We start from the raw sequence: 27860 nt of genomic DNA, 5'->3' as shown, positions 1-27860 counted from the left end.
TCAGGTCATGGTCTCAGGGTCCCGGGATCGAGCCCCGCACCAGGCTCTCTGTTCAGCAGGGAGTCTGCTTCCCCTCTCTCTCTGCCTGCCTCTGCCTACTTGTAATCTCTGTCTGTCAAATAAATAAATAAAATCTTAAAAAAAAAAAAAAATAGAAAGAAAGAAAAGAAAAGAAAACACCCTATGAGCCTAACAAACCATGCCAGGGCTACCAGTTTTGTACCTCTATAATAAATACCTATAGCTCTTGACCAAATGAATGAATAGTACATATAAATCAAGAAACCTAATATTTGGATGAGTGGATCTCAACTTCCTGTTTGCTAGAATCACCTGGGACATTCTATAAATAATTCATATAAAAAATTTTTTTCCTACTGTCTATGCTTCATCTCCAGAGATTCTGATTTAATTGTCCTTGGATGGATATTTTTTAAATGCCTTCAGTGATTCTAACGGGCAGCCTGGGTTGAGAACCACTGGATCACTTATCCAAACAAAAGTCCTGTGGCTCAGATGACACTCAAAAACACAGAAGTAACCCAAAGGAAGATAAAATGATGGTCATAATAAGGAACTTATGGAGAAAGAAGTAGGTCTTGAAAGTATTCAGTAAATACTTGCACAAGTTTTTATTATAAATAAGTATAAGATTTATGGAAGTGTAAGGTCCTGCAGAAGACCGAGCAAATGCAAAGAGACAGCAAAATGCACGGATGAGTTTTCTGAGGAATGGCCTCAGTGGGCAGAATGGCCAGGTCAGAAGAATATGAGAAGAATGTGCCTCCTGCTCCTAAAGTAGAGACACAATAATGCCTTTTTTAGGAAAATGAATTTGACATCAGGATTCAAGATGAATTTTTAAATCAAGTGAGACCAGAGATTAAGGATTACAGCTCAGATGTCTTTGCAGCCAACTGTGCATAAAATGTCAGTGGCTCCGAGGTAAGTGATGAGCCTAAGAGACTCTGCAGGGGAAACACAGGCAGGACTTGTGGATTCTCAGATAACTGACGGGGAAGAGAGCAGGGTCAGAGTTTGAGAGAGGTCAAAGTAGAAGCTGGAGAAAAGAGATAGCTATGAGAAAATGAGTGAACCATAGCTATCTCTTTTCTCTGAACTGTTTTGCTCTCTCTATTTATCTTATATCATTTATTCTTGGTGTATTTTTTATTTTATTTATTTGAGAGAGAGCGAGTGTGCACACACATACACACCCACGTGAGTGGGGAGAGATGCAGAGGGAGAGAATCTTAAGCAGACTCCCCACTGAGCATGGAGCCCGAGGCAGAGCTCGATCTCACAACCCTGAGATCACAATGTGAGCCAAAACCAAGAGTCAGATGCTTAACACACTGAGCAACCTAGGCGTCCCTCTTGGTGTATTTTTTTATGTCAATCCTCATCAGCATTACATGTCCTAAATTGTATATTCCTGGAGTTTGTAAATTCTTCCATGTAAACCCTGGCCAGGTACTATGATGTATAAGTAGACACTGTAATTCTAAACTATTATGAAATTTCCAAACTTCCAAAAAAATAGAAGACATAATAAACACCCATGTCCCCATCACCTATTTCCACAGTTGCCAACTTCAGGCAGGACATTTTGGTCACACAGGGCACCGGTAATGAGAATTTGTATATTTATTATATACACTATCTTTAGAAAGAGAGAATATATATAGCCCATGTTCATTAAAGAACCTTTAGAAAATATATAGAACAATGAAAAAGATCTCACTCTCCTGAGAGGCACTGCAAACACCTCAGTCACAAATCAATCTAATGGAAGATTCACCACAGAATGAAAGGAGCAAGCATGTTTTTGATAACCAAACACTCCATCTGTATCTAATAGTCTGTGAATGCTTTCAGTAACAGAAATGATTGAGCTTATAAAGCCTATCAGATAACTCAGAGAGCAATTGTGAATGCTCTTTTCTTCTTTTATCTCTCCAGCTTAATGTTTTAAGAATTATGTCTTTAAATGGAAATGCAAGTCTATATCCATATATTTTGTGTCTTTTTTAATTTAAAGTTCAAGGACACATATGATGCTTGAGATTAGAGAGGAATTTGAATAAATATTAATTGCATCATTAACTTAATATTATAATAAACAGAAACTTTTCATAGGCCATATTTGGTCCCAACTTGTAGAAGAGGATATGAGTATGTGTTTTGCAAATCCCATAAATGAGATCTTAATACATAATGATAGTCAACTTAAGTCACATACACAGAAAATTAATAATCAGGAGTGCTTGGGTAGTTCAGTCAGTTAACCATTTGACTCTTGATTTCAGCTCAGGTCTTAATCTCAGGTTCACAAGTTCAAGCCCTATGTTGGGCTCCACGCTAGGCATGGAGCCTACTTAGAAAGAAAGAGAGAGAGGAAGGAAGGGAGGGAGGGAGAAAGGGGGAAGGTGAGGAGAGGAAGAGAAAGAAAGGAAGGAAGGGGAGGAAGAAAGAAAGAAAAAAAAATTAATAATCATCACCTAATAGCATATTTCTTCTATGCTGTGAATCCCAATTATATTTCTGTTCCTTTATAGCCATCAAGTTTCTCTCTTAAAAAAAAAGCTCATTGCACATACATGACAGCTAAGATTACACGAACATACAGTAGTCCTCCCTTACCTGAGGTTTCAGTTACTTGTGGTAAAGTGTGGTTCAGGATTAGATGATCCTCCTTGTGATGTATCATCAGAAACTCAATAGTAGCCCAACACTAGGTCACACACCTACATCATTCACCTCACTTCATCTTCTCACGTAGAAATTTTATCATCTCACACCATCAGAAGAACAGTGAGCCACAGCACAATAAGATATTTTGAGAAAGACACATTCACATAACTTATTACAGTATATTTTTATAATTGTTCTATTTTATTACTAGTTCTTATTAATCTGTTACTGTGCCTAATTTATAAATTAATCAGAGTTATGTATAGGAAAGAATGGAATATATATGGTTTGGTCCTGTCTAGTTTTGGGCATCCATTGGGGGTCTTAGAGCATATCCCCCAGGGATGGGAGGGGGGTACTGTACGTTGAACTTCATGTTTTTCTTTCTACAAATACTTTTCAATTGCTAATTTTGTCATTTGTAGGCTTTGAAAGTTACTATAAATGAATGTAATAATAACAGTTGTTCTCTGTATAAGATATTTTATTTGAAAGGTATAGCTAATGAATTATGCCCAAGGGCAGACTTTCTAATCTTGAAAAAGCCAGGAGATATTTCTTCATTTCAACTGTTTGTTTTTGTGTCTGTCTGAAAAATGGACTCCCCATGATGAGATTTTTGAATTGAATGAGAAAATGACTGTGTGCTCTTATAACTGACTGTACAGTATTCATGTAAATTGTGGTACTTTATTACAAATGCACACACTGAGATCCCAGTGAAGCTGCCACAGAAAATAGTCGTAGCTTCCTATGGATGCTTTCTAGTATGTTCACTCTAACAAAAAAGGAAACCTTAAAACTTTCATTTTAAAGTGCATTTTGTCGAATGTCATGTAACTTGATCAAGAGCATTTAATGAAATTAATAAGATAATTGTGTTTCCAAAAAGCCAGAGTAACCACACTTCTCCACTATTCACTTTGTCAGTTCCCAGGGCACGTTAGCTAATGACTGTTAGTCTGCAGAGAACTGTGGGGTCTCTGATGATCTTATTTTCATTAATGGAACCCCAGTTTAATTGAACCAGAGATTCGGGTCTAGTTATTGAAGTTGAGCATACGACTACTAATGGCAATATGCAATGGTCCACTAAGCACAAATCAAAACCAGTGATTTGCTTAAAAATCAGGAGGCAGTTTTCCCAAGTGCCCTCTTTTCCACAATAGCAGTCTTAATTGGTCTTCTACTCCTATTTAAATGAGAAAAGACTAGCATCTCTGTTTCCTAGCACAGTTGCAAATAGGTAAGTTGATGCATTTAGCAAAACCATGAAGTAATCATCCAACTACAGTTGGCACTGGTGAGATCTTATTAGAATTTCTTTGGGTTTCAATTTATGAAAGCAAAATTCAAATCAAGTAACAAAATCCACTGTAAGGGACAACTAAAAAAAAGATTTAGATTGTGACTTCAGGAAAAAAACCAAACATTTTACTTCTTTTTTTTTTTTAGAGGAAAAAGGGAAACGGGGGGGGGGGGGGGGTGGCGGGCAGGCAGGCACAGAGGGAGAGGGAGAGAGAAATAATCTTAAGCAGGCTCCTCCTCAGCTGGGAGCCTGATGTGGGGCTCAATCTCACAACCCTGAGATCATGACCTTAGCCAAAATTAAGAGTTGGACACTTAATTGACTGAGCCAAACAGGATCCTCAACAAAACACTTTTCTAAACTCACACTTTAGTAAAGACTTGTTGGTTTAAAGAGATGTCAGTTTATGGGTCCAGTGTCTGATACTAAGTCAGAGTGAACTCAGCTGTCTCTTACATTTGAATTATACACTCTCTTTCCCTATCTTTAGTAAAAATAAGTCTTACCTGGTCACATTCCTTTACAAAAATTTTTTTTTATGTAAAAGGAACTTAGTGTGGGTATTGATGAGTATCTGTGAAATTTGTTACAGCAAAATGTCACAAATCATATATAGAATGAATTTGAATTTTTCTGAGATAATTCTACCAACTATTGAAGAAACTTTGATATATAAATATTAATATAATAGCAAAATGAAAACCACATCTAATTTGTTACGTAGTTGTGCTACTTTTGCAGGATTGACTTGCTCCAACCTTTACATTTCTCCTTTAGATGTCTATTACAGCATGGATTATAATGACAAAACTAGAGACGAATTACTTGTGCATAGTCGGGAGTTGATTAAATACCCACAAATAAGATATTCTGGATGCAGCTATCCAACCGACCTGATCTGCTTGTGATGATCTGGACAGGTCTCAGAGCTGTGTATGTCTATCAGTGACACATGGAAAGCTAGGATGTTTTCTCTGTATGAGCCCACTGATGTAGTAAATGAACAATATAGCTACATAGGGATACTGGTATAGGTGTACTTTAAGGAAACACACAAAAATTAATAATAACCTTTAGGAACAGGGATGGTAGAGGAAGGGGCAGGAAAATAAGACTTACTTCAAATATCTTCCTGTTAGAGAATTGTAACTTTCTAAATATGTTCATTACTCGTGATATCAATAGAGATATATTATGTTAGAGCAACTATAAGACATGTTTAGTTTCTTTGGTATACCTTTCTGTCTTTTGAAAAGCCCAAAGAATTGCTATAAAATTAAAATATATTTCTTGGGGCACCTGGATGGCTCAGTGGGTTAAACTTCCGCCTTTGGCTCAGGTCATGATGCCAGGGTCCTGGAATCAAGCCCTGCATCGGGCTCTCTGCTCAGCAGGAAGCCTGCTTCCCCACCTCTCTGCCTGCCTCTCTGCCTACTTGTGATCTCTCTCTTTCTGTCAGATAAATAAATAAAATTTAAAAATTAAAAAATAAAATATATTTCTTTCCTTAATGTCAGTACTCTCATTTAAAATATATAAGGGGAAGGATGGAGTACATGGGTGGCTCAGTGGGTTAAAGCCTCTGCCTTCTCTCAGGTCACAGTCCTGGGATCGAGCTCCACATTGGGCTCTCTGCTTGGCGTGGAGCCTGCTTTTCCCTCTGCCTGCCATGCCCCCTACTTGTGCTCTCTCTCTCAAATAAATAAATAAAATCTTTTTAAAAATTTAAATAAATAAATATATATATATATATATATATATATATATATATATATATATATATGGAAGGAAATCCAAAATTAATGACAAAAGAAAATGTTTTAAATACATAGTTGTATATTAAACTTGTTTATTTATGATGTAATAGGGGAATATCTGTGACAATCTATACAGTATTAGTATCAATTATGCTCATGTACATTTTAATACATAGTTCACATAGTGGTGAACATGAGGCCATAATCATCCAGTAAGCCCCAAGACACCCTCTCTTTTTTAACATCACCCTGCTTTTATTTCCATCACAGCACTTATCCTTACCTGTATTTTTTTTTTACTTAATTCTTTGTTTGTTTATTGCTGTCTCCTGAAGGGGAATGTGAGCATCAAAACTGCAGGGGTCCTGTTTATTGTTGTATCCCTAGCATCTAACTCACTCTTTAACCCTTACCAGGAACTCAGTAGATATTTGTTAATTAAGTGACCAAGGAGTGAATGAAATGCTGGCCATAGAATTTGAGAAGATGAGTATATTAAGCAGCAAATCATCATCATCATCACTACTAATGTTTAGTGACTTTTTGCTGTATCCTTTGCGTAGTGTACCAGTCAAGTTCAACAGAGAAACAGAACACTCACATATATACAACTTACATACCATATAGGCCTTGATAATTTCCATCATTTGGTTTTAGAATATATATATATGGAGAGGGAGAGAGAGACCCATCTATCGTAAGGAATTGGGTCACACAGTTATGGGGACTGAGAAGTCCTAGGATCTGCAGTGGTCAGGGTGGGAGACCAGAAGAGCCAATGGTAGAGTTTCTGTCTAAGTCCAGGAGATCCAATAGTGAAAAATGCCAATCTGAGCATGGCTGAAGACCAATGTCCTAATTAAGGGGTCAGGCAGAGAGATCAAATTCTCACTTCCTCTACCTTTTTGGTATATTCAGGCCTCCTTGGATTGGGTGATGAGGCCCACCTATGTTGGGGTGGATTTTATCGATTCAGATATTCATTTCATCCAGAAATGCCCTCACAGTCATACTTAGAGCAGTGTTTAATCTGGGCACTCAGTGGTCCAGTCAAGTTGATACATAAAATTAGCCATCACACATCATTTATTCCATTTAATCCTCTCATATATCTTTTTGTATAGAAACCATCATAATTATCATTTTGTAGATAAGGAAACTGAGGCTCACAGACAAAGTAATTAGTGAGTGGGAGACTTAGGATGTGACCAGGCAGTCTGGTTTCTAAGAAGCATTTTTTTTTTTAAAGATTTAATTTATTTATTTAACAGAGAGAGAGAAAGAGAGATTACAAGTAGGCAGAACAGCAGGCAAGGAGGGGAGGAATCAGACTCCCTGATGAGCAGAGAGCCCGATGTGGGGCTCAATCCCAGGATACTGAGATCATGACCTGAGCCAAAGGCAGAGGCTTAACCCACTGAGCCACCCAGGCACCCCTCTAAGAAGCATTCTTAACTGCTTACTCCCATTAAGCAATTTCTCACTACTTGTTTTAAGGATTTTCTTCTGAGGAGCCTTCTCATGTTATAGGAAACTGTTGTTTCCAAAACCAAATGATGGAAACTATCTACCAAGGCCTATATTATATTTAAGCTCCATTCTATGAAAAATGGAAAGTTTTCTTGAGATAATAAAATTGTTTCCCTGAAAAGTTTTCTTTACTCATTAATTTTAAAGACCAAAAGCTAGACTATTGATAGCTTTTTAATAAATTAAGAGTTTGTGAAGAAAAGTAATATCTTGTACTTTATTACCTTGTTGCCATATCCTAACTTTACTCACAGATGACATTGTCTAAGTTCCTACTGAAGTTTAGAAAAAGAGATATTCTAATTTTAGTTTCTAATGTGTTTTATTGCCTTTCAAATATGTCTTAAACTTTTTAAAATTAACATATAATGTATTATTTGCCCCAGGGGTATAGGTCTGTGAGTCATAAGGCTTACACATTTCACAGCACTCACCATAGCACATACCCTCCCCAGTATCTATAACCCAACCACCCTATCCCTGCTCTCCCACCTCCCAGCAACTCTCGTTTTGTTTCGTGAGATTAAGAGTCTCTTATGGTTTGTCTGCCTCCTGATCCCATCTTGTTTCATTTTTTCCCACCCTACCCCAACTATCCCCCACCCTGCTTCTCAAATTCCACATATCAGAGAGATCATATGATAATTTTCTTTCTCTGATTGACTTATTTCGCTTAGCGTAATACCCTCTAGTTCCATCCACATCGTTGCAAATGGCAAGCTTTCATTTCTTTTGATGGCTGTATAGTATTCCATTGTATATATATATATATATATATATATATATGCCACATCTTCTTTATCCATTCATCTGTTGATGGGCATCTAGGTTCTTTCCATAGTTTGGCTGTTATGGACATTGATGCTATAAACATTCAGGTACACATGCCCCAACAGATCACTACATTTGTATCCTTAGGATAAATACCAAGTAGTGTGATTGCTGGGTCATAGGATAGCTCTATTTTCAACTTTTTGAGGACCTTCCATGCTGTTTTCAAGAGCGGCTGCATCAGCTTGCATTCCCACCAACAGTGTAGGAGGGTTCCCCTTCTCCGCATCCTCGCCAACATCTGTCGTTTCCTGACTAATTTTAACCATTCTGACTGGTGTGAGGTGGTCTCTCACTATGGTTTTGATTTGTATTTCCCTGATGCCAAGTGATGTTGAGTACTTTTTCATGTGTCTATTGGCCATCTGATGTCTTCTTTGCCGAAATGTCTGTTCATATCTTCTGCCCATTTCTTGATTGGATTCTTTGTTCTCTGGGTGTTGAGTTTGGTAAGTTCTTTATGGATTTTGAATACTAGCTCTTTATCTGATATGTCATTTGCAAATATCTTCTCCCATTCTGTCGTTTGTCCTTTGGTTTTGTTGATTGTTTCCTTTGTTTTGCAAGAGCTTTTGATCTCAATGAAGTCCCAGTAGTTAATTTTTGCCCTTTCTTCCCTTGCCTTTGGTGATGTGTTTAGGAAGAGGTTGCTGCGGCTGAGGTCGAAGAGGTACAGTCTGTGTTCTCCTCAAGGATTTTGGTGGATTCCTGCCTCACACTCAGGTCTTTCACCCATTTTAAGTCTATTTTTGTGTGTGGTGTAAGGAAATGGTCCAGGTTCATTCTTCTGCATGTGGCCATCCAATTTTCCCAACACCATTTGTTGAAGAGACTAATTTTTCCATTGGACATTCTTTACTGCTTTGTCAAAGATTAGTTGACCATAAAGTTGAGAGTCCATTTTTGGATTCTCTGCTCTGTTCCATTGATCTATGTGTCTGTTTTTGTGCCAGTACTATACTGTATTGATGATTACAGGTTTGGAATAGAGCTTGAAGTCGGAAATTTTGATGCCACCAATTTTGCTTTTCTTTTTCAACATTTCTCTGGCTATTCAGGGTTTTTCCTGATTCCATATAAATTTTAGGATTATTTATTCCACTTCTTTGAAAAAAAATTGATGGTATTTTGTTAGGGATTGCGTTAAATGTGTAGATTGCTTTAGGTAGCGTAGACATTTTCACAATATTGGTTCTAATCGATAAGCATGGAAGGATTTTTTCATTTCTTTGTATCTTCCTCAATTTCTTCATGAGTACTTTATAGTTTTCTGAGTACAGTTTCTTTGCCCTTTTGGTTAGGTTTATTCCTAGGTATCTTGGGGCTTTGGGTGCAATTGTAAATGGGATCGACTCCTTAATTTCTCTTTCTTCTATCTTGCTGTTGGTTTATAGAAATGCAACTGATTTCTGTGCAGTGATTTTATAACCTGACACTTTACTGACTTCCTGTATGATTTCTAGCAGTTTTGGGATGGAGTCTTTGGGTTTTCCCCCTAAAGTATCATATCGTCTACAAAGAGTGAGAGTTTGACTTCTTTTCTGATTCGGATGCTTTTTATTTCTTTTTGTTGCCTGATTGCTGAGGCTAGGACATTCAGTACTATGTTGAATAGCAGTGGTGATAGAGCACATCCCTGCCATATTCCTGGCCTTAGGGGAAAAGCTCTCAGTTTTTCCCCATTGAGAATGATATTCACTATGGGTTTTTCATAGAGGGCTTTTATGATGTTGAGGTATATACCCTCTCTGCCTACACTGTGAAGAGGTTTGATGAAGAAAGGATGCTGTACTTTGTCAAATAATTTTTCTGCATCTATTGAGAGAATCATATGGTTCTTGTTCTTTTTCTTATTAATGTATCACATTGATTGATTTGCAGATGTTGAACCAACCTTGCAGACCAGGAATAAATCCCACTTGGTCATGTTGAATAATTCTTTTAATGTACTGTTGGATCCTATTGGCTAGTATTTTGGTGAGAATTTTTGCTTCCATGTTCATCAAGGATATTGGTCTTCAATTCTCCTTTTTGATACGGTCTTTGGTTTTGGGATCAAGTTAATGCTGGCCTCATAAAATGAGTTTGAAAGTTTTCCTTCCATTTCTTTTTTATTTTTTTAACAGTTTCAGGAGAAACAGTCTCAGGAGCTACAGTTTCAGGAGAAACAGTTTCAGATATTAATTCTTCTTTAAATGTTCGGTAGAATTCCTCTGGGAAGCCATCTGGCCCAGGGCTCTTGTTCATTGGGAGATTTTTGATGACTGCTTCCGTCTCCTGACTGGTTATGGGTCTGTTCAGATTTTCTCTTTCTTCCTCGTTAATTTTGGTAGTTCATATGTCTCTAGGAATGCATCCATTTCTTCCAGATTGTCGAATTTGCTGGCATATGGTTGCTCATAATGCATTCTTTAATTGTTTGTATTTCTTTGGTGTTAGTTGTGATCTTTCCTCATTCATTCATGATTTTATTCATTTGGGTCCTTTCTCTTTTCTTTTTGTAAGTCTGGCCAGGTGTTTATCAATCATGAATTCTTCCAAAGAACCAGCTTCTAGTTTCGTTGATTTGTTCTACTGTTCTTTAGGTTTCTGTTTCATTGATTTCTGCTCTGATATTAATAATTCTCTTCTCCTGCTGGGTTTAGGCTTTCTTTGCTGTTATTTCTTCAGCTCCTTTAGGTGTAGGGTTAGGTTGTGTACTTGAGAACTTTCTTGTTTCATGAGAAAAGTTTGTATTGCTATATACATTCCTCTCGGGACCGCTTTGGCTGCGTTCCAAAGTTTTGAACAGTCGTGTTTTCATTTTCATTTGTTTCCATGAATTTTTAAATTCTTCTTTAATTTCCTGGTTGACCCATTCGTTCTTTAGTAGAATGCTCTTTAACCTCCATGTATTTGAGTTCTTTCCAACTTTCCTCTTGTGATTGAGTTTTAGTTTCAGAGCACTGTGGTCTGAAAATATGCAGGGAATGATCCCAATCTTTTGGTACCAGTTGAGACCTGATTTGTGACCCTGGATGTGATCTATTCTGGATAATGTTCCATGTGCACTAGAGAAGAATGTTTATTCTGTTGTTTTGGGATGAAATGCTCTGACTATATTTGTGAAGTCCATCTCGTCTAGTCCATTTAAAGCCCTTGTTTCTTTGTTCTTCTGCTTAGATGATCTGTCCATTTCAGTAAGGGGGGGTGTTAAAGTCCCCTACTATTATTGTATTATTGTCAATGTGTTTCTTTGATTTTGCTATTAATTGGCTTATATAATTGGCTGCTCCCATGTTAGGGGCTTGGATATTTAAAATTATTAGATCTTCTTGTTGGATAGATCCTTTAAGTATGATATAGTGTCCTTCCTCATCTCTTATTATAGTTTTTGGCTTAAAATCTAATTTATCTGATATAAGGATTGCCACCCTAGCTTTCTTTTGATGTCTGTTAGCATGCTAAATTGTTTTCTACCCCCTCACTTTAAATCTGGTTGGGTCTTGGGTCTAAAATGAGTTTATTGTAGACAGCATATCAGTGAGTCTTGTTTCTTTATCCAATCTGATACCCTGTGTCTTTTGATTGTGGGATTTATCCCATTTACATTCAGGGTAACTATTGAAAGGTATTAATTTAGTGCCATTGTATTGCCTATAAGGTGACTATTACTGTATATTGTCTCGGTTCCTTTCTGGTCTATTACTTTTAGGCTCTCTCTTTGCTTTGAGGACCCTTTCAATATTTCCTGTAGCAAATATTAAATTCTTTTAATTTTTGTTTGTCCTGGGAGCTTTTTATCTCTCCTTCTATGTCAGTGACAGCCTAGCTGGATATAGTATTCTTGGCTCCATATTTTTCTCATTTAGTGCTCTGAATATATCATGCCAGTCCTTTCTGGCCTGCCAGATCTCTGTGGATAGGTCTGTGGCCAATCTAATATTTCTACCGTTGTATATTACAAACCTCTTGTCCCATACTGCTTTCAAGATTTTCTCTTTGTCACTAAGACTTGTAAGTTTTTACTATTAGATGATGGGGCATGGACCTATTTTTATTGATTTTTTAAAAATTTATTTATTTGACAGAGAGAGAGAGCTCACAAGTAGGCAGAGAGGCATGCAGAGAGAGAGGGGGAAGCAGTCTCCCTGCTGAGTAGAGAGCTTGATTCGAGGCTCAATCCCAGGACCCTGAGATCACGACCTGAGCCGAAGGCAGAGGCTTAACCCACTGTGCCACGTAGGTGCCCCCTACCTATTTTTACTAATTTTGAGGAGGGTTCTCTGTGCCTCCTGGATTTTGATGCTTGTTCCCTTCACCAAATTATGGAAATTCTCTACTATAATTTGCTCCAATATACCTTCTGCCCCTCTCTGTCTTTCTTCTTCTTCTGGGATCCCAATGATTCTAATATTGTTTCATCTCTTGGTATCATTTATCTCTCAAATTCCCCCCTTGTGATCCAGTAGTTGTTTGTCTCTCTTTTGCTCAGCTTCTTTAGTCTCCATCATTTGGTCTTTTATATCACTAATTCTTTCTTCTGTCTCATTTATCCTAGCATTAAGAACTCCATGATTTATTGCACCTCCTTAATGGCTCTTTTTATTTCAACTTGGTTAGATTTTAGTTCTTTTATTTCTCCAGAAAGGAATTTTATTTCTCCAGAAAGGGATTCTCTTTTATCTTTCATGCTTTTTTCAAGCCCAGCTAGCACTTGATAATCCTCATTCTGAACTGTAGTTCTGACAACATATTACTAATGTCCGTATTGATTAAGTACCTAGCTGTCAGTATTGCCTCTTATTCTTTTTTTTTTTTTTGTGCTGAGTTTTTCCACTTTGTCATTTTATCCAGATAAGAATAGATGAATGAGTGAACAAAATACTAAAAGGGTAACAACAACCCCAGAAAAATACACACTAATGAAATCAGAGGAGACCTAAAAACCAGGGGAGAAGAAAGCAGAGAAAAAGAAAAAAATATATATATATCTATATATAGATATATATATATTTAAAATATATATATATCTATGTAAAGATATATATATTTTTTAATTTTATTAGATTCATATATATATTTTTATATATTAGGTATATATAGATAGATAGATAGATATTAGACTGGTGAATAGAGCAGAGTCACATACTTGATTTTGGGTATATTTTGGTCTGTTAGAAGAAACTACCTCCCAAAATTTTAAAGAAAGAAAAATATATATACAAAAATAAGGGTAAACATGATGAAGGGATGGAGTATGACTATAAAGATGAAAATTTAAAAATATTCTAAAAAAGGAATTGATAAGATAAGAAGTTGATTGAAGAAAGATTAAAAATAAAAGAGGAAAGCATGTGATCAGGCTGGAGATTAGAACAAAGCCATGCACTAGATTTAGGGTATATTTTGATCTCTTAGAAGAAATTTTATCCCAAAATTTTAAAGAAATAAACCTATATGTATATAAAAAATAAGGTTAAATACATTGAAGGGATAAAATATGACTATAACAATGAAAATTTTAAAATATCTTTAAAAAGGTATTGATAAGGTAAAATAGTTTTAAAATGTTAAAATAGGAAAAAGGAAAAATTTTAAAAATAGAATAAAATAAAATTTTAAAAATTTAACTTAAAAGACTAAAGGATTATGGGGAAAAGGCCATGAATTCTATGTGCTGCTTTCCCCTAGCTCTGGAGTTCCACAGATCTCATTGATTGGTGAACTTCGTCTTGGCTGGATGTTCTTGCTTATCTTCTGGGGGAGGGGCCTGTTGTAGTGATTCTCAAATGTCTTTGCTGGAGATGGAATTGCACTGCCCTTGCCAGGGGCCAAGTAATCTGCTCAGGTTCGCTCTCCTAGCTTTTGTTCCCTGAACGCTTTCCATACAGCTTTGGAGGACGGAAATGAAGATGGCGGCCTCCCAGTCTCTACCCCTTAGGAGCCAAGAGTTCAGGGCCCCACTGCTCAGTGCCCCCTCAGAGAAAAGCAGTCAATCCCTTCCATCTCTCTGGTCTCTAGCCACACTCCGTGCTCACCCAACCTGTGATCCAGCATTTCTATCTGTGGTGCACGCCCCCATTTGGAGTCTCCAAACCCAGCCAATTACTGCAGCACACTCCCCTGCCACTCCTCCCATAGGAGGAAGGAGGGAGTCTTCCCATATCTGCTGCTTATGGGGTCCCTACTCAAAGAGCAGTCGCTTGACTGTACCTTGGATCATGGTTTAAGGTAATCCTCAGCTGAGAGCCCATGCCTCAGCTCCATCTCTGCAGCTGGCTTTCCCGCTCCAATACCAGGAGCTGGGCCACACTCAGACAGCCCAGGTCTTTCTGTGACCCTGTGGGTCCTGAGACCTTACTATCCCAGTAAGGGCCCCCTACTGCTTAACCTCTGGAGCAATATCCCTCAGTGGAGCAGACTTCTAAAAATTCCAATTATGTGCTCTGCTACTCTACTGCTTGCCAAGAGCCGCCCCCTCCTGCCACGGTCTATCTTCCCATCACTACAGATTTACTTCTCTGCACATCCTACCTTCCAGAAAGTGGTCAATATTCTGTTCCTAGAATTACTGCTCTTCTCTTCTATCTCCTGTTGAGTTTATAGGTATTCAGAATGGTTTGATAAATATCTAGCTGAACTCCTGGGACCTGATGATATTTCAGTCTCCTACTCCTCTGCCATCTTGCTCCTCCCCCCTTAAACTTTTTATTAATGAGATACAACTACTCACACCTGGTGCCCAGTCACTACTGAAAGGATGGATGAATGAAGGAATAAGTGATTATGAATGGACTTTGTAAAGTGTTAAATGCTATTCAAGATGGAAGATATGAGTAACATATTAATTAAGCATTTAGTCCCTATTGAGCACAATATTTGGCATGTTACATACATTGTTTCATACAATCTAACAAAAACACCATGACTTAAATACTATTATTATCCTACTCTTATGAAAAGGAAGTGGGGCTTAGAAAGGCTAAGTACCTTGTCTAAAATAATATTGCTTTCCTAGATCAGCTTTTTTTGTAATTTTGACATTCTTTTACAGTGCACATATAATAAAACAAAAATTAATCTAATTCAAGGTCTGGATTTTGGTAGCAAGTTTAATTCTGATTTGATTGCCAGATAATAGATGTAAGTCTTGAGCGTGACCCTTCAGTGATTAGTGTTGAAAATTCAGCAGGTTTTTCTGGTTAAGCTTTGAAAACCCTGCAAACTTAAATGACTATAATAATTAGAACATTGTATCTTGAGACAAAAATGAATGTTTATTTTTCTAAAAGAGAATTAGAGAGTAGACCCTCAGGTTTTATATTCTAACTACAAAGGCATGTACCCCTCATAAAATAACAAAATAATTAACGGTAACATCTCTGACCTACACCAAGTTCATTTTCCACAAACTCAAGAAAATGAAACGCCTAGAGCATGACTTTAATCTAATCTTGATTTTTAACCTTATATTGTGCATATTGATATCAGCTCTTAAAAGAGCTCCCATTAGAATTCAAAAGGCATGCATTTCTGCTTATAGTTTTCTTTTATTAAGGTTTTTCTCATTATAGAAACTTTGTTCTTTTACTTTTTATTTTAGAAACCAAAAATCTAAATTACTTTTCCTTTTAGGTTTTAATTTGGATTCTCTCATAGTAGATAAATAGCATGATACATGTTTATAGAGATAATTGTGACAATTAATGATTATAAATAGAATTACCAAAATGAAACAGCCTTTAAGAATGTGTATATGTTAATTATACCAAGAAATTTTTTAAAAATCTGCTAATTATAGAAATACTTAATGGGTAGAGTACTGGTATGCTTTCGCTTGTGAAAAAAGTATACTAACATTTGTAAATTTAAAAAAATAATAAACTTAAGTTTATTATTTAAGTAGTAGGTTACTCTAAAGAAATTCTGTAGTAGAACTTCTTATAAAATATAGTCATATCTAATTTTCTGTTATTTAGAAGATTATATTATATGAGGTTTTCATGTATCTTTAATGGTCACTGAATATCCACTGCTAGGTAAAATTCCTCTAAAAAATTCAAGGTATTTAGGAATTTTAATTTTTTAAATGGCTGCAAACTAGTTTATGTATAAATTTTGTTGGAATTAGAGCTAGAACTCTGTCAGTATGATTTTTTTAATATTCCCTCCCCTAAAAAATCTTCCTTTTAATCTTTAATACTATTTAACAATTGTGATGAATTTTATCCATTGTCTGCCATGTACTATCCTAAGCTCCACAGTTGGAGATACATACGGTACCAAATAAATGGTCTTTCTACTCAAAGGAGCTTAAATTAGTTGTGGGGGAACCTTCGTGTGTATAAAAAGAATTTGAAAAAACATTAAGGAAATCACCCCATAAGATGTTTGAACAGAAAGGTGTGCAAAAGATATGCCCATAGCCTAATGGTTCCCATGGCTAAAAGTTAGGATAAGTTCCTATTCTGATACTAAAAATTCCCGTGTAGCCCCAAGACAAATTCCATGCCCTTCAGGACCTTCAATGGCTCTTTCTGGGAAAATCCAAGTTTGAGAACAAAATCAGTAGGCTAGAATTTGTTCTGCTTGATCACAGATGGTACAAATGATGATAGATTCTATGATAAATATTTCTGATTAGCCTGGGATTTGTGTCATTTCTTTCTGTTATTGATCCTGAGAGACCAATGATGTTTCATTAACTCCAAATGGGGATATTTATAATGACTAAAAAAAACACAGATGCACACACAGCCAAGTCTACATGCTAACACTAGAACAATTCACATGTAACCTGAGGAGGCATCTGATTGTGGTGCTGTATAGCATTACTGATGTTGAAAGCCATACCACTCATGTGGTAATTCTCAATTATCAATGTCCTGGTCATTGTTGAGCCTTCTCTCTCTCTCATCCCCCATAATCTTGGCAGTTGTCCAGTCCTGCCCAGTCTTCCTCCATTCACATAAAACCTGCAGATAGAATTTTCTTAAAATGAGAAATGAAATTCTTTCCATAATTAGAAATATTTGGTCATTTAATCCAACATCCCATTTGACTCATTACATTTAATGACTCATTCATTTTGCTCAGCAAGGATCTATCATTCCATGTCAGGTATCAGGCTAGTAATTCAGGGGTGACAAAATGGGCTACTGAATTTATATCTACTGAGCATACATTATCAGAGAATCCCACAAACACATGTAAAAGTACAATTTTAAAAGAATGAAATCTTGCCATTTGCAATGATGTGAATGGAACCAGAGGGTATTATGCTAAGGGAAATAAGTCAATCAAAGACAAATACCATGTGATTTCACTCATGTGTAGAATTTAAAAGACAAAACAGATGAACACAGGGGAAGGGAAGGAAAAATAAAGTAAGACAAAAACAGAGAGGGAGGCAAACCAGAAAAGACTCTTAACTCTAGGACACAAAGTGAGGGTTGCTGGAGGGGAGGTGGATGGGGGGATGTGATAATTCAGTGATGGGCATTAAGGAGGACACTTGCTATAATGAGCACTGGGTGTTACCTGTTATGTTATATATACCGATGAATCACTAAATTCTGTCCCTGCAACTAATTATACACTATATGTTAACTGAATTTTTTTTTAAATTAAGTGCAATTTTAACAAGTTATAAGAAGGGAGGGTTACGGGAGTACCTATACTGGAAAAGCCTTCTAGCTATGGAGAACAGCACAAACAAATTAGATGGTAGGAAGGAAGAACTGAGGAAGCCAGTCTGTGGAGGGAGCAGAAAACGAGGGGTGAGAGGTGTGAACCGAAGTCAAACATGTAGGTTTTTGCAGCCACTGTAAGGATTCTTCTTAATCCTAAATGCAACAGGGAAGACATTGAAAAGTTTTAAGTGAGGGAAAGGAATGACTTGATCAGATGTATGTTTGCCTAAGACCACTCTGGCTACATTTTGGAGAGGACCTAGGACAGGAACCCAGCATCGACATGGGGAATCCTTTGAGAGGCTCTGTGATCATCTAGGAGAGGGATGCGGACTGCAGTGCTGACAGAGGAGATGGAGAGAAGTAGACATGGGTTGGCTGTGGAGAAGCTGAAGAGAGGAGTCAGGGATGACACCTGGATCCTAACTCTTCAAACTCCGTGGACTGTGGTGCCAGTCATTGGACCACGTTTTCCATTTGTAGCATCTTTGAGACCTGGAAGAGGAACTGAGAAAGAAAGCCACTAGATACAGGCATGGAGCTCAGAAGAGAGGACTAGGCCAGAAATAGAAAGCAGGAAGCCCTCTGGTTTCTGAATGTGCTTTACAACAGCCAGAATAACTTCCCAGACTTCTGCTTGGACATCTTCAAAGTGACAGAACATTCTCCACCACAATGACCACACATGCTTAATTAAAGAAAATTGTTCCTTATGTTGGACTAAAACCTTCAAGTCAGTTCTTCTCACTAGTTCTGATTTGGCCCTTTGGACAAATGGGATTTCTCTTCTATCTACCAGGGCTTCAAGAATTTGAAGAAAACTGAAACAGTGTGTCTCCTCACCACTTTGCCATCCCACCGCGTTAGATCTTCTTTCCAGCAAACATTCTTGCAGATCATGTCAGCAGTCTGGCCCTTGCCCATCTCTTCATCTTCATCTATTGCAGACATAAAACCAGACCCAGAAAACACCCATTTACCCACACATATTACTTCTACTCAGATCTAAACAAGTGGAGCTTTCTAAGCATGGTATGTTTTCACAAACTTTGGTGACTTTTCTCATGCCGTTGCAGAAAAGTTGTTTCTAACTCCACATGTAAAGTTATAGTTCTTTAGAAGAGGCTAAGGAGACCACCTAGCTAACTACAGGATTTTTTTCTGGAGAAAAGGTTAGACAGAAGTGGCCAGTAGCTCATCTATATCCAGGACTGTAGGACAAATATGGACTTACTCAGAGCCAACATCATATGATTCAAGTTGGTTCTGTCTTGCAGGGGGGAACAGCAGACTTTCTAGGTTGCAGGCAGTTTTTTGAATTAAGAGCCATTACCCTCACCTGCAGTCACAAAGAGCCCCACAGCCTTGTCCAATCAGGAGTTCCTTGGGCAGCCTTCCATAAGATCATTCAGAGACCCAGACTCCTTTCACCCAGGGGTTCCTCTCCAGGCCTTAAAGCCCTCCCCTGAATCTTCTGCATCTTGTCAAGAGATGCAGGAAGAGAGAGTATGGGGGATTATGTGGGAGGTTTTAGGGGCCAGGAAGTAGCTCACCCTTCTCACATTTCACTTCTCAGGTCTCATTAATAAGATATCAGTCACATGACCCATATAACTGCAGGGAAGGCTCAGAAATGTAATATAGCTGTGTGCCCAGAAGGGAAAAGCAGTAAGGTTTGGTAAAGCATACCTGCCTTATCCTGAAGGTGCTACCAGTTTGTTCTCTTTCTCCCCCCAAATTTTCAGTGATACCCTATCATCTGTCAAATTTAGAATAGGCTCCTAACAGTTTAAGGTTGTTTTCATTGTGACCCAAACCCATCCTTCCAGCTAAACTGGCAATTTTATTTTTCCCCCCAAGTATACCCTACCCACTCTTTCTTTTCTCTGTGTACCCTACATCTTTTATCCCTGAAATATCATCAGTCATTCGGTCCATTCAAGAAGTCACTTACTCTTTTCTTTTTTTTTTTTTTTTCCCCATCATGGTAAGTGTACTCCCTACCCCCTATTTCACCCTTCCTGCCACCTGCCTCTCATCTGGTAACCATGAGTTTGTTCTAGAGTTAAGAGTCTGTTTCTTGGTTGTCCCTCTCTCTTTTTTTGTTTTGCCTCTTAAATTCCACGAGATGAATAAGATCATACTTGTTTCTGACTTGTTTCATTTCATATTATACTCCCTAGCTCCATCCATGTCCTTGCTAATGGCAAGATTTCATTCTTTTTATGGCTAAATATTCCATTATATATATGTACCACTTCTTCTTCATCTGTTCATCTATCACTGAACACTTGGGCTGCTCCCATAGTTTGGCTATTGTAAATAGTGCTGCAATAAACATAGAAGTACATGGAATGCTTTCCAATTAGTGTTTTTGTATTTTAGAGGTAAATATCCAGTAGTGTGATTACTGGATTATAGGGTAATTCTATTTTTAATTTTTTGAGGAACAAGAGGTCACTTTTCTGAATTTCCACTGCTCTGCTTTATGTTATGATTACCTGTTTACTTTTACTATCCCCTCCTTTGAGGACAAGTGATCTATCTTACCAATTTTGTGTCACTAAAAACTTCTAGGAAATGCTTAAGAGTGATCAACCACATGTTTGTTAATTGAGTTAAATATTTTTTTTTTTAATTATTTCCTTAAAGAGAAAATAAGATGTATTTTTTAGTAGCTTTTCTTTCTTTTCTTTTCTCTCTCTCTGAGGAAGAATATTTGTGGCATTTGTGTTTCTCAAATGATAGCATAAGAACCATTAAGGGGAATTTGTTAAAATTATAGATTACTATTGCACTTTCCCAAGATTCTAATTCTACGGACCTAGTAGATCTGATACTGGGCTCCAGTATCTGAATTTTTTCTAGGTGCCCTGTAGTGGAGAAGGAGGATTCAGATCACAGGATACCTGTATTGTACTTTCAGAAACATTGCAACATGGTGTTTGTCATGATGTCCATTAATGGACTATTATTTCCTTTTTGAACAAAACAGATCAGTTCATTAACAAGGGAACAGGTAATGTGCGCAACAGTAAAAATCAAGATGTTTGTCATATCGCCTTTGGATCCAGAGTTCTGGGACCACCTCCACTCTCTGGAAGAAGGAATAACATGAGAATATCCACTGAGGTAAGAGCAAGGTCTGAAGAGCTTGTCTCAGCATGAGGGGCATGGGAGAAGGGTTTTTTTTTTTCACAGTGCACCGGAAGGGGGGGGGGGGGGGGGGGGATATGCCCAAAGCAGAAGACTTGAATAAATTTGGAACAGAGATTCTGGATTTTAAAAGAACTCAAACTGTTCTATTTTTGTCATGTCAACACAGTTAACATTTCTGAGTATTCTTTTGATCAAATATGTTAACAAAACTTAAAGGCAAATATATGTGAACACATTTTGTGGTCTCTGTCAAAGAGTTAGATCAGGGTCCCTGAGTGGCTCATTTGGTTAAGCAGCTGCCTTTGGATCAGGTCATGATCCCAGGGTGCTGGGATCCCAAGTCCCACATCAAGCTCCCTGCAGGGAGCCTACTTTTCCCTCTGCCCCTGCCTCTCATGAATAAATAAAATATTTCTAAAAAAGAAAAATAAAAAAGGAGTCAGATCTTCACCAGATACCTTACAACAAACAGATTCTCAAATGTTATATTTTTATTTTTAATTTCCTCTGAATGTCTGACACATGATTTTCAGTTTTAACTCCTACCTACTAAAGATGGAGTATAAGCACATTTTAATTTATGTGTCTAGAAGACTTGTTTGTCTTCTGTTTTGTCTCACATTATATTTCTCCTTCCATTTCTTTCTAATTTTCTGATATAATGTCCCTCTCCACCAACTTTCTAACCTTCTCATTTCCTCTAGTTTCTTTTCTCACTTTTTATTTGTCCAAATATTATTAGTATCTGTAAATTCTACAGAAAATAAGTGCAATTCCTGTATTATAAGATGTGCAGATTAATTCCTCTCCCTTACAGACCGTAAGATCCATTGGGTCCAAAAATAACCGATCAGGCCAACAGTCTGTGGCCGAGGACTGTGTCAGCAGTGCAGAGATGTCAGCCTCACTGATGCCGGAGTCTGAGGAGCAAGCAGATAAAGAAAATATTCACCAAATAAAGCAGACCATACCTGTTCGTGGTAAGACTCATGCATAAGTGCCAACAGCTAGAGGAAAATAGAAATGTTCCTGTGAAGATAAATTTGAAGTCTAATTCTTGATTAGATCTTCACATCCAGAGAATTATCATTTAAAAATGAATAAGATGGTGGATATTGAAATCTGTTTAAAATTCTTATACATATATTCTGTTCTGGAACCTATCGTTCTCTCTCTCTTTTTTTAATACTTTATTTCTTTGTTTGTTTATTGTAGGCTATGTGGGGCTTGAACTCACGACCCTGAGATCAAGACCTGAGCTAAGATCAAGAGTTGAATGCTTAACCTGACCAAGCCACTCAGGCGCCCCAACTTTCAATTCTCTTTATAGTCTCTTTATTCCATTATTTCAAATTGCCATAGTATCCTGCATTTTTATTTTATGATGACTGGTGAGGAACTAACATAGCATTCTATAATTAACTAGATTTGGGGAACTTTACGTGTGTTTTAAATTTTCTTAATTTTATCTTTTAGTTAATCTCTTCCACTTGTAAAGTGCTTTTTATTTTCTCCTATTGATGCACAGAGAACCCTGTTGGTGAGGAAAAGATTTTTATTCCATTTTGTAGATTGAGGGTTCATGGCTAACAGAGAGGTAAAGTGATTTGCAATTTGCAATCACTGGAAAGAATTGAGACCAGTACCAAAGTCTTACCACTCACTGTAATTTTTCCATCCTTGCATGTCTGACTTTCGTGAGAGTTGGAAAGGAAGGCATTTGGGTTCATTTTATTTGATTTAGAGATTAATGATAACTACAGACTATATTTCTCATATAGCACAAAACTGAGAGAAGTATGTAAATGCCACAGATGTTCAGTCCCAGCTCTATCACCATCTGTAAGACTTGATCAAAATTCCTAAACCCTGTGGGCCTCAGTTTCCTCATCTGTAAAATGTGGATAAAATTGCTACTGGCCCTAGTAGTAGTAATAAACAGTGATTGCTTCAAAGGGTCATTGTGAGGATTCAACAAGAAAAACCAGTCAAGCACATCATATTGTGCCAAGAAGTAAAGCATTACATAAATATTAGATGCTGCTATGAATGCTGTTAATTATTATGATGATTATTATGCAGTTAAAGTACATTTAAGAATTCTTTTCCAGGTGTGATCACAGTTCTCCAGGATTCTTTTGGAAACTACCTTCCAAGCTGTTTATGAATTATACTTACCAACTTTCTCTTTCAAATGAAGCAATTATTTTTCTGTATTAGTGATCAGTTTCATTTTTTTGTATTTCTTAATATAGTGTATGTATAATTAACCATATTACCTGTTGCTCTCTGTAAGGTTAGATTACATGCATAAAATGTCTCAGTAATTTCAAAAGATATGATCCCAATAATGGAATAGGAATAATTACCTATTTCCCGTGAAAGAATAAGTTGTGATTTTGATACAGATTTATGTGATGCCACAATGATACCTGAACATTCTCATTATAGCTACAATTATATTTACTGAGTTATTTCAGACCATATAGTACTTTTTGTTTTTGCCTTTTGTTCATTGATATGAAATGTACCAGCCGATCTACATATTATGCATCCACATCCCCCTCAAGAACCATCAGCAGATAAGAATAATAACAGGAGAAGATTACGGTTAAAAAGCACCAGCAGAGAAAGGACAGAGGCACACAGCGGTATGGCACTAATTCAATACTATCTTATATCTGTATATTATTCAGAGCAATGGAATCTCTCTCTGCAGGTTGTAAATTTCAAAGGATTACAAACCAATTCATTTAAAATATAAATGTCTTTTCTACAGGGATTATGGAAGTCAAATTTTCTGCAATAGAATTGCTCTAGAGCCCTAACAGAGACTTGCTGGATTAAACAGACAGCACCTCAGAAGTAAAGGACTTCCCTACTTCTCCTCTCAAAGGCTGAATAAGCTTAAATTATTGTTTTTTAGAAACAGCCCAAATTTGATAGAGGAGGTTCCTGCCTGCAGACTTCACTAAAATTGAACTTAACTCATAATTTTTCATGTTTCATATGTATCTCCTTTTTAAACTGGGCCCTTTTCAAATATTTCAAATATATTTCAGATATATTTATCTGAGATATATATATCTGAGATATAGGGGAGAGTGTGTGTGTGTGTGTTTAACATTTGCTGTCTCTCCCTTTAGACTCCATGCTAATAGAGTGTAGGTTAAAATTTCAAGTATTCACAACCAATAAAGCATTAGTTTTATAATTAAAAATTACTTTTATTATAGTTATCCCTTTGAATATTGGATTTGAGGCATTTAAATATAGATCTGTCTGCACATTCATTAATCTATCCTGAGTCAAGCCCAAAGTATATCATGTACGCATCTGTTAACATAATTTCTCAAAAATGTAGGGTTCTTAGGCTGAAATTCAGTTTGTTAGGATTCATGTTATTTTCATAAAATAATAGAAAAGTTAATTCTGTGTCCATTTTCTTAAAATGCTTAAGGAAAGTGCTTGGTTTAAAATTTTGAGTCAGGTTATGTAAGAACTGTAATGTAAAAAAAACACATTCTGTTTTATGTGGAACCAAAGGGAAAATAATATGGGTGATAGAATTCCTTTTATTGCATATTGTAAAACTTAAATCTAAAATGCCCCCATGCAAATATCAAGGAATTCAAAGATGACCCTCTACAAAAATGCAGCTGAGTTCATCTTTGAAACATTCTAGTGGAAAAGAAAAGAACTGCAGATAGTCTATATTACGACCTTTAAGGTATTCTTCAATAATCATGTAGAAAAGCACACCATGTTATTAGCATTCTTCCAAATGAATAAAAATCAAAAGAAATAACATCGTGGAAAATATTTATCCCAATAAAGGCAGTTCTTCAGGAAATAAGAGGAATGAAGATAAAGCAACAGTTGCCCTCAACAGCGGGTCCCAACAAAGCACAGAGATGAACCCCAGCTCTCCAGCACTGCAGTCTCCCGATCAAACAGGTTGGCACTTTCAGTGCACTTTAATTGTTAATAATTGATGAAATATCAATATGTTTAGCACTTCAAACCCAGTCATTTTGAGAAGTTGTGATACAGTCATTTGCTAATATCTATCATTTTGTGATAAATCTCCTTTTAACCCCAGTTGCATCTCAGACTTTAATGGATGAAAGGGCATTTTTATTTCCAAGTTTCAATCCACCAGTTATCATGCAGAAGGAAAGTTGAAACTGAAGTTTTCACAGGACATTGTCACCATCCCCAAAGATAACCTATTGTTGCAAGTCTCCAGTCCTCTTTATAATGGAGATGGTTGGAGCGTAGAGTAGAGCATTGAGCCCATCAACGTATCTTCCCTAGCAGGTGTGTGGTACTTTTACAAAGGCGAATTGTTTTTGAGCAAGAGAAAAAGGAAAATAAATGAAAATTGTTTGTAGTTTGTCAGTCTTATTTATGCAATGTTGAAACCTTCATTAAAATGTTAGGCGCAATTAGTGTCTCTAGCATAAATCTGACTGTGTAGAAAAACTAATTAGATGTTTAGGTGATCATTCTTGCATTTATCTTGTTTGCTGCAATATTGTGATTACACAGTAATTTACATATTTTCCTAAGAAAACATACCAAATTATTCATTACAATTGATATGGAAATACTTGAGGTAAAACTACAAATTCCAAAAAAGCATGTGGTGGTGAGATAATTAGAGTTGATTTGGTGTAGAAAGACTCCTTTTACCTTGACTTTTTGACAGTTAATAATAGGTTTGACCATAGGTCATACAAGTTGTTGAATTGCAAAATGAAGATTCCCAGTATCTTTTCCTCCAATTTTCTTTCTAAATCCATGTAGGTAATGCAGCCCATTGGTTTTTATAATCTTTTTCAACATTTATTTATTGATAAAGCATATACTGTGTTTACAAAACACCTGCTCTATGCTTAGCACCATGCAATAGGATTTGCTGTCCAAAAGAGGACAGCCCATTGAATCTGTTTATTTCACCCGCTAATGGTACACTGACTCCGGACCTTCCACAGTTGAATGTGGTCCAATGATGTAGATTCGGCCAGCTGTAGGCCACTTACCTACAGAAAATGTGAAAGCCTTGTCCCTTTCAGATTTTCCCTAAGAAATGTACATTTGTTACCCTTTTTATAAGCAAGTTCTATTATATAATGGTAGTCTTTAGAAACAAATACATTATGATGAATACGATTTTATTTGTGCCATTAATATTATTTTTATTAAAGGTCTTTTTGTTTGTTGCTTTGGTACTGGAGGTTTTAGAGTTTCAAGTCAGCAAATCTTAGATGTCTCTTGGTTACTTTTCTTGTGAAGTTAAATAGAGCAGGATTCAAGAGTCAGAGTAAAATTACCATGTCCACTTTGGTTCTCCTGAACACCGATTTTTTGTAAGATTTTCACCATTGTCATAGTGCTCAAAAAAAGTAAATTTTAAGGAAAATAGACTAAGTTGAGAAAGTGCAACCTTTTCCTGCTGTCATTCTAAAGAAAATAAGCATGCTTTTAATGACAATCATTTTAATATTTGTCTGCTACATTTGCCTGGATCGTAGTTATAAAAATCTATCTCAATGTTGTATGAAAGATTAAAATCTTTTTACTGTGTTGTACATCTGAAACTAACAAAACATGTGTCAACTAAATTTCAAAAAATTTTTAAAGTTCAGAATTTTTTTATAGTTTTGGTTAAAATATATCCCAGGGGTAGTTTAGAGTATTTTTAACCAAAACAAATAATATACAAAAAGATTTATATATCAAAACATTCTCTGCTATAATTAAAGATCTTTTTCACCCATCACATTAACAAATATTTCTGTGGATTTTCTATTACTGGAAAAGTCTGTTCAGTTAAGTCTATGAACTGTCCTGTTTCAGTCAGTGGAATGGAGAGGAAAACCCTGTTAACCTTTTCATGGTTTCCTCTCCTCCATGATTTGTAACCCAAACAATGCCCAGTTATTTTATTTAAAGAAACTTGTTAAATATTCCGCCCTCGTGCAGTTAAAAGAAGATATTAGTAACTCAAACCCTTTTAAACTTGGAAGATTTCCTCCCCCCATGGAATGTCAAATTAATGAGACTGCTATGAAGAACTTGCTGCAAGACAGGTGATAATTATTTCAGACTTATAAATTTCCTGGCCAGTGTTTCAACTCAGACCGAGAAGTGCAAATGAGTTGCCCGTAGCTTTAGGCACTGATCTATGAGTTAAATGTTCAGCAGGTTACAAGATGGTGGATAAATTGCATTCGTTGGCTTCTGCATTATTTGATAAATCTCAGTTGCAACCCAAGAAATTTTAACCTAACTACCTGCCTTAATAGAACACTGATGGAACACTCCTCTAATTTTTGTCATCTTTCCCCAATGTCAGCAGATGAGTGGATATTTCCTGAAAATGATGATCGCATTTCCCATTTGGCATCCAGCAGACAGTCTCTCCTGGATGAAGACTCCTGCCACGCTTCACACATGTGGCTGGAGGCCAGCAAGGAAAGTGAACATGGCCAACTGGCAGAGGAAACCCAGGTTGTCCCGAAGGACATTTTCACCTTTTCATCAAGACCACGATCAGCGCCTCATGGAAAAACTCAGAACACGTCCCCAGAGGGGTGCCCATTTATTCTGGATCTAAAAGAGGATACCAGCCTGACAAGGAGAGACACTGAATCGGAGGAGGATTTTTACGGCCGTGACAGCAGCGAAGAGGTACACTGCTTGATGAGTGAAGTCGTTTTATAGCACAGTTGTTCCATTAGCTCCGATGAGCACTAAAACTAGTTGAGACGAAAGAGGGGGAATCAGCTGCTATTTATAAAAAGGCAGCAGATTGCATGTCAGTCGACAGTTGCCGCAGGTTGTTATGGAAACTCCATATTGCTGCCTTTTTTATTAACAGTCAGCCAATTTCATTTTTAA

General features: G+C 36.8%; 1 protein-coding gene across 4 annotated transcripts in view; it reads left to right on the top strand.

The window, feature by feature from the left end:
• The window catches only part of CFAP20DC (CFAP20 domain containing), a 251615-nt gene that overhangs the window by 134606 nt on the left and 89149 nt on the right, over positions 1-27860 (top strand). For 2 of the 4 annotated variants that reach the window (XM_059387860.1, XM_059387863.1), the window contains exons 8-12: positions 20791-20927; positions 21772-21934; positions 23489-23605; positions 24792-24911; positions 27319-27650. In XM_059387860.1, the coding sequence (XP_059243843.1) occupies positions 20791-20927; positions 21772-21934; positions 23489-23605; positions 24792-24911; positions 27319-27650 (869 nt within the window). Of the gene's footprint in view, positions 1-20790; positions 20928-21771; positions 21935-23488; positions 23606-24791; positions 24912-27315; positions 27651-27860 lie in introns of all 4 variants that reach the window. The other 2 variants (XM_059387859.1, XM_059387861.1) reach the window with 2 other exon arrangements.

Source organism: Mustela nigripes, chromosome 2 (assembly GCF_022355385.1).
Source record: "Mustela nigripes isolate SB6536 chromosome 2, MUSNIG.SB6536, whole genome shotgun sequence".
Lineage (NCBI taxonomy): Eukaryota > Metazoa > Chordata > Mammalia > Carnivora > Mustelidae > Mustela > Mustela nigripes.
Note: the sequence above shows the minus strand (reverse complement) of the source record. Positions and strands in the feature narration are given on the sequence as shown.